An 8,268-nucleotide genomic window follows, 5' to 3' on the forward strand; every position below is an offset into this window, starting at 1 on the left:
AATTTTAATAAATATTTATTCAAATAATGCTAATTAGATATTTACTAAATGTAAACATATATTTATTTGATACAAGAACTATTAATTTGATTTACCTATTATTACATTTTATTTAACAAATATTTATTTTCCATAAATAAATGTTAGTGTATTAGTACTATTCAAACAATTATTTATTAAAATTGAGTACATGTTTCTCTCAATTAATAATTCTATATCTATGTATAAATAATACCGTTGCAAGCTTTATGAAACGAACGCATGATCTGGTATCGACGAACTTTTGAAATCTTTCATAAAGTCAAGTATCGTCTTCCGCATATCCCATTGAGCTGCTATTAGATAAGTCTCGGCCCATTCCTTGTTCAACGTAGTGATTTGTCGTATCCTGGTAATTAATACCGCTTTTTCACTCGGACTGAAGCAAACGGGCTCCGTTTCATTTTCGAAAACATGTTTAACTACTATTTTATCAGGTGTTATGTTATTGGGTGCTGCCCATACGTGATATTGATCGTTTAAAATATGGTATTCATTATCGGAAGAAGCTATTAAGATAAATGTTCTACAGAACGATAGTATGTTCGTACCGGAACTTAGTTTCTTGAACAATCCTGAGACGTTGAAGGCTATATATTTGTCGTTATCGAACATAATGTCATAAGTGAAAGAACTTTTGTCATGATAGGACCGGGGCAATTTACTAAAAGCTACTAGAATGTCTTCTTGACCGAAGAAAATACATGTATTTTTTTTGGGGCCTTTTTTTAATAGATTTCTATTGAACGTGTACTGATTAAGACCTGTCTTTTGAGCAATGTTGTGGGACATGGCGAAGCTAAAGGAATAAACTGCGTCTTTACGATAAAGTCCGCGTAAAACCGTTCTGTCGAGTTGATCGAATAAATAAAAAAAGTGAGAAACAAACGTATGCGCGAAATGCTGCGTCTTGTCATCTGGAAAATAGTCTTTGTAGATCAGCGGCATATTTTCTACAATGCTTACACCGTCTAATTCTTTCAAATGCGAACAATATCTTTTCGCAGATTCTACGTACTGCTTTGCAGTCGAATAATTTTCACAAAGCGGATTTCCATCGAGCCAAAGTTTAATGATTTCTAAATTTTTAAGAGGAGCTAATGTGTTCATATTTAACAAATTATTGTATCTAAGATCCAAATACTTGATAGATGTTAACTCTGAATTCTCTATTGCAGATATATTAAACAATTCATTATGCTGTAAATTTAGGTGTTCGAAAGTGGCTATTGCAGTTTTAGCTAGCTTCAAAACATGATTGGAAGTTCTAAGTTGTGATAAAGGACAATAGATGGTTTTATCCACATCTGGTTCTGTATGGAAACTCTCCAGGTTTAATGATTTCTCATTCGGATTGTATCTTTTAGTCAATGCAGTTAACAGGAGGGGCTGTATATGGATTTTCAGATCTTCGATTGTAGCAAATCCTAAGGTTATTATGAGAACGATAGCGACACCCTTAGCATTTTTGATGATCATGTTTGCTTTGCACAGCATTTCCAGCGCAGGACCACAATTTCTTGCCACAAAATACGCGTCTTCTCCACAAACTTGATACTTTACTGGTATTAAATCATTTGGTTCTACCGCCTTCAAAATACCTTTCAAAACTGTATCCTTGTCGAACTGGCCGCCTTTAAGAACTTTTATTTTGTGCCACAAATCTGAGCGATTCATCAACGCTCTTTCATGAGGCATTTTTGCACCCATAGCTATTCTTATAGCGATTGCGGTATCCATCAGAACAGGAATGACTGGTGTATTTAGCTTTACTTTTTCTTGTTTCATCTGCATTGTGTACCTTAAGAATTTCTTCTTTAAAAAGCTCCAAGTTACTTTTCTTTATTAATTAATTTTTTTATTAATTTTTTAAATATTTTTTATTTAACTACTTTCTCTCTGTTTTTTGTTGACTTCTGCAATGTTTATATATCTTTGAGGTTAACCTGTATGTTTCTCATTCAGAAGAAATGTATTGTTTCGCATACATACATTTTCTCTAAAATAAAAAATATTCAAATGTTATATAAGATCATAAATATACATTATTAATACAGAAGATGCAATAAATACTTAAAATACTCACTGTCACTTTTACCTCTTTCACCGATATTTTCCTTTTTCTTACTTCAAAATAATGCGTGATATGTTTTCATTCGTTTACTATAGATGTCATGATTTTCTCAATACCGACATGTGAGACACTTGACATGGTTGACTATTTGTTGATATAATCGTCATCGTCATTATCTAACACCGAGATTATCGAATGAGTATTGTAAAAGTTGTACGTGATTTGTGAAAGATGTCGCGTCAATGATGTTCTTAATAACAATGGGAACAATCAAAAAAATCCTGCAGAAATGATGCTGATACACGCATAATTATATGTATACATATAATTATGTACTTGTACATATGTATATTTTAGCGATAATATAATAAACATTTAAATCAAAATGACATAGATGATAAAATTGAAAACCAATTTTTCCTTAAAAAAAAAATGATTTGTAGAAATTATCTGAATTGTTTGTTACAAATATTATATGAGCTTTATTTCTCTATCAATTCAATTGCATTTGTTCAAATAGGAATATTATAACGAATATATATATATATATATATATATATTCAGATTGTTATACAATTTTCTTATTAAATTAGGATAATTTTAACCTGTTATAAATTGTATTACCTTAAAAAATTGTATTTAGCTTTCTATCAATTAAGTCGCAACATTTTTTTCATAAGAATTTTTAAAATATTTAGAATTTTATCTGAACAATACATTTTTCTTTAACGCATCTTGCGTTAGAATAATTCGCGCTAAATTTCTATATGTATCACTTCTATTGAGTCTATCCTGATTTAAAATTTTACTTTAAATTTTTTAATTTTGCAACAGTACTATCTTAACATTTACTTACAGTAAATAAATATTTATTCAATAATTAAATCAACTTGATTTTTGTACTAAATAAATATATATTTATATTTAGTCAATATTCAGTCAGATTACTATTTAAACAAATCACAATTTATTAAAATTTACATACTACTTTTTTTTTGTGTATATATAAATATTTTATTTGTTTTACAATATATATTATTTATATTTTGTATGTATATTAATAAATATTTTATTCATTTATTTTATATCTAAAGTATATAATTGTATAAAAAATATGTTTTAAGAAGTAAAAAGACTTTCACAAAAGCCGCAATAATAATTGCTTAACGGCGGCCGATCTTTGATCTCGCAGCAAAAGTTCATGCGATTCATAAACCCGGCACGTTCTTTAGCGCACTTCCTCGTTCTCTCGTTAATTACAACCAGCTTACTGCACGTTCCTTACAGAATGAACTGTATGTAATATTACACCATTTCTTTCAACGAACAGCATCAGCAGCTGCGCATGTTTTTGGAAGCTGTTACTCATGTACATTAATGTAACATGTTGAATCAATAACATGCTCGTTTTCGCGCAGATTATCTGGTTAATATTAAAAATGTTGCATCCATCAATAAATCCATCAATAAATATGATTATTAGAATTATTAGAATTATTAGAATTAAATGCAATTTTTTCGAGATACTCTACCCTGTTTAATTAGTTCATCTCCGGTGTTGTTAATAAATCCTCGAACAATTTAGCACGCGTTGCGAAGGATTGAGTTACTTCTTACTCGTAAAAAAGTTCGTACCAGGCGGTTTGCATCTTCTTCAGAGACTGCGGCGCCTCATAATTCACTTAGGTTCAGCTCGCCTGTCTGCATGTTGGTCGAGACAGCGGCAATTACGCCCTGTCGGCAAAAAGTACACGCACTCGAGCGTTTTTAACAAACGCCAACGTGTAGCGTGTCTCACCGTCGCCGTCCGCCGTCGTCACATTACAATTTCGCAATGGAGACGAGAAGTCCACACCAGTTCTAAACGTAAGAGCTTCGGAATTTGAGAACAAGCGCAATCGTGATTCGAGCTTAATGAGCTCAAGAACAAAGCAGACTTAAAAGGGCCGCACATTCAAATTGCTTGCGCTCCATATTTGTTCGCGACAGCTCGGTCTCCATTGTTTCTCCTCCGGAACGCCGGAAATTAATGTACAGGGATGAGAAAAAGCGATCGCGGTACGATCGATCGGTACTCGACGAGGAATTCGCGCGGGCAGCCTCCGACCTCCTCTTCGCGAAGCGCAAGCGGCGCGAGCGCATCTCTCCGCCTCGTTTCCATTCTCTCTCTCTTTCTCTCTCTCTCTCTTCTCTCTCTCTCTCTCTCTCTCTCTCTTTCATCTCATCCCGTAATTCATTTAGACGGTAGCCAGACAAGAGGACAGGCTCAATTACACCCGCGGCAAAAAGCCGCACGGGCCCGCCGCCGCTTCCTCGTACGACGTGCGTGGTCCGCGCCCGGTCGGCGTGGAGAGGCGAGCCGAAACGAGACAAGACGAGACGGGATGGGATGAAGCGCAAGTGTTATGTCGAGGACAACAGGGCGGATTTGTCGTCCGTGTCGTCGAGAGAACAGGCACGGACCCCGTCGGCTCGTGTCCTCCGTCAGTCGAGCGCGGCACCGCGATCATTAGAAGGAAGGTCCTCTTTGTCGTCCGCAATGTGCAAGCAACGCGAGCGATGCCGTTTAACGACGACATCCGATGTATGCTCGGATCGCGACGACGCGGCCGGAATGCTCGCCGACATTAATCGTCTTTAGCGTTGGTGAAAAACCGTCGATCGGAATCAAGTATATGCGAACGTAGGTATTGCAAATGCAAACAAGAACGCTTCGGCGAAACTTCAGTAACGAGTCTCGGTTCTTTGAGGTTCTCAACATTTTTTTTTTTTTAATGTAAAGCCGTGATTGAAAAGCACATCAGGCGATAGAAGCAGAGAATAACAGATTTCAACTTATCAGAAAGTGTATATATCAGAATACACCAGAATACAATTGAAATCTGTTATTCCTATTGCCTATGCTTTTCAATTGTGTCTCAGGCTTTAGAGATGCAACACAATTATTGCCGTGAACGTCATGCGTGAGATCCTTTCAAAAAAATATAACGTTCATTTAATACGACATAACGCAAAAGCAAAATTTTCCAGAAAATTAATTTCTATATTTTGAATCATTAAAATTTCGCAATATTAATTTGAAATTCAATTTTGGTATAATAATTAATTGTAGAGGAATAAAAATATGTTTTTTAAAAGTATATTCTTTCTTTTTTCTTTATATTTTCAGTTCTTTTGCAAGCAATAATAACAATTTTTTAACTATGCCAATATCGTAGCAAATGACCGATATTTTGGTCAAAATACGTTGAAAACAAGACGGGATCTTAAGGCTTTTGAGTAATCGCCATATTGAATCATGACATTAGAAGGAAGAAATGACACGTTAATTTTTATTACTTGTCATTTATAAATAAAGACAATTTGAATAAAACAAAATGATGAGATTGATGAAAAAGTGATAAAAGTGTAAGTGAAAATAAGCTACACATTGAATGAAAGCACTTCGTCTGCTTTTATCACTTTTTATGATTATTTACTGACTGTCAGGAAGGATAAGCATAGTTTTCATTCATTTTTACAAATAATTTTTACGAATAAATTTAAAGCAATCTCATCATTTTATTTTATCTTCATCAAATCTTGTTTTTATTTATAAATAATAATTATAATAATAAAAATTAACGTGTCATTTCTCGTTTCTGTCAATATGGCTGTAATAACTCCTCAGCCTTAAAGAGCGAATTAATTGTTGAAGATACGACGAATGATACGGTCATTGAAATTGTAAGACACATACCTATATGGAATCTTAGGAAAGATATTGATGATTACAAAAACGCGTTTAGCAAACTGTAATATAATAATTCAAAACCGCAACGTTGAAGCGGCTCAAGTCACGATGCGTATTCTTCAATCGACGCACGATCTGCTCGCCGCGAAGTGAGTTCGCAAGAATTGCGCTTCTTGCGTAGCTTGTACAAAGAGGATGCAGTCGGCTGTTCCTGGAGGAGGTTTCTCGAGGTGGTTAATCGGCCGGTTAGAGGGGACGAGAAGGCTTGCTCGAAAACAATGGTCCTCGTGTTGATGGCAATATTTTAATGAAGTTAGCGAGTTCCTGGTATACGGACGGCATCCTTCGCTTCTCGTCGATTCCAGGAGCGTATATACTCCGGAGGTAGTGGGATTTCTTGCGCGCGCGCACGCACGAAAGAAAGAGGAAGAGATTGAGAGAGGGTGCGAGAGAGTAACAGCAAGTCGACAGGCGCCACTCGGCCACTGATTTCCACTTACCGATATCGTTCTACAAAGCTGCCTTCTCATCTGCCAGCCTACGCGGCCGTTCTTTCGTTAATCCAATGTCCCGGCTCTTGCGGACTTAAACTCGCGGAAAATGAGTTCAGTGTTATCGTGTATGTAGGCATTACAAGCAACTCAAATGTTGTAAAATCCAACTTGATGTAATAACAATACATCACTCGAGTGAGTTCATAATTTTACATTATGTGTATCTATAAAAATTAATGAAAACTAGTACGCGTGATAAAAAATATTTCTTGCATTAATATATGAATAATAATAATATCACCTAATATACTTCAATATCACCTAATATAAGCATTGATCACCTATCCTTTGAGGAAATAATATTATGTTATTGTTTACTTCTGTGCGAATAGATTAATCCATTTCTATAATTAAAGCTTAGTTTCAAAGACAACGTATCTATACTATAAATATGAGAATTTAGTCAAATTTAATACATTTCTTGAGTTAAATTATTTAATTCCATTGTTTTAGTTAAATTAATATATTGAATAGGAGCAGTGATGATCTAAAAATAACTCAAATTGATTATAATTTGACATTATATATTTAACATCGAACCATCTTTTACCTATTTGGTTCGATCCATCTTTTCGAAGATGTGTCACATGTCCGCTTAAATTTATTATAATCTATATTTAAATATTAACAATGAAAGAGAAGCGGATGGTAATTACCGTCAGGCATGCATCACTTGCAAAAGTAGGATGAAATCACATATGTCAACAGATCGTTTTGCATTGAGCAAAGGTATTAAGATAGGCAAGATTAATTTGATTGATGCTAGATTATCATGCTGCAAAAATAGAAGCATTTTTAAATGTTTATGTGCTTTATAACAATTTCTACATTTTCTATAAGAATTATAAATAAATAAAGAAACGAAGGAAAACTAAACAATCCATTTTAGAATTTTTATTTAAAATGGGCGTTAAAAATTATAAATCTAAATCTTTGTCATCATCTCAATCATTTTTACAAGTCACGAATACTTGCGTGAAACTTGGAGAAAAAAAAGCCTCAAAATTTTCCGTTTTAAAACGGATCTATAAATTCATAGATAATATTTTTTTCGAGATCGCATATTGTCACGCGTTATCGATCGAACGAGTATTATTGAGATTTTCCACTTTGTAGTCTGGTTGAGCTAATTAATTTGCCTCCAATTAATTACCGACAATTGCTCTCTCGTTCTAATTACGCGCGCTCGATTAGAATCTGCGAAAGTTACGACCGAACGGAGCAATCTCTTAAGGTCCCAGTACTCGCATACGAGTTCTCAGTGAACAGAATTATTCGTGATAAGACTTGACCACAAAGTACTTTTGCCATATGTGCAGAGATGCATCGAGACTCGCAGCAATTCGTGATCGTCTCGCATGTTGAAATATTTCATGGCTTGATCTTTCTTTTACATCCGCGCGACGATACAATAAATCTCGCCGTTTATAATCGGAGCCCTTATTTCCAACCGTCGTGTCTAAAGGGAAGAGTCTGAATAAATTATGCAAAGGAACTCGATACACTTATTGTTAGTTCGCTATTGCTCAGACATCGGTCTTCAGTTGAGATCACGCCCGATGCCTTTCAGGTCTGATTCATTCATCATGCGTGCTTGTTTAACGACTCCGGAATTACCATGCTAACGATATTCGAACTGATGCGAATCGCAAACTGCTGTAAGCGACAGAGTGACTACCAAGCTTTATACAGTCTCCAAATTCGATGTTAATTTTCCTGAAATTTCCTTTCCTGAATTCCGCGGGACTGATCGAATCCGATAGCACGGGGTACACGTGTGTGAGTAAATAACCGTGAGTAATGTTACATATACATGTACGTAGATGAACCGTCCAAATATATATATATATATATATATACTTAGAGTA

The 8,268-nt window shown here is 34.9% G+C and overlaps 1 protein-coding gene across 1 annotated transcript; it reads right to left on the reverse strand.

Annotated features, from left to right (window-relative positions):
- Positions 1-246: 246 nt before the first annotated feature.
- LOC105622132 (nuclear RNA export factor 1-like) lies at positions 247-1,833 on the reverse strand. Its single transcript, XM_012203565.1, has one exon. It carries the CDS (start codon positions 1,831-1,833, stop codon positions 247-249), a length of 1,587 nt encoding a protein of 528 aa, XP_012058955.1.
- Positions 1,834-8,268: the final 6,435 nt, after the last annotated feature.

Source organism: Atta cephalotes (genome assembly GCF_000143395.1).
Source record: "Atta cephalotes unplaced genomic scaffold scaffold00040, whole genome shotgun sequence".
NCBI classification, from domain to species: Eukaryota; Metazoa; Arthropoda; class Insecta; order Hymenoptera; family Formicidae; genus Atta; species Atta cephalotes.

What these genes read in the sequence shown, in the direction of transcription:
- LOC105622132 (XM_012203565.1), bottom strand. Translation starts at nt 1,833, where the DNA reads ATGCAGATGAAACAAGAAAAAGTAAAGCTAAATACACCAGTCATTCCT.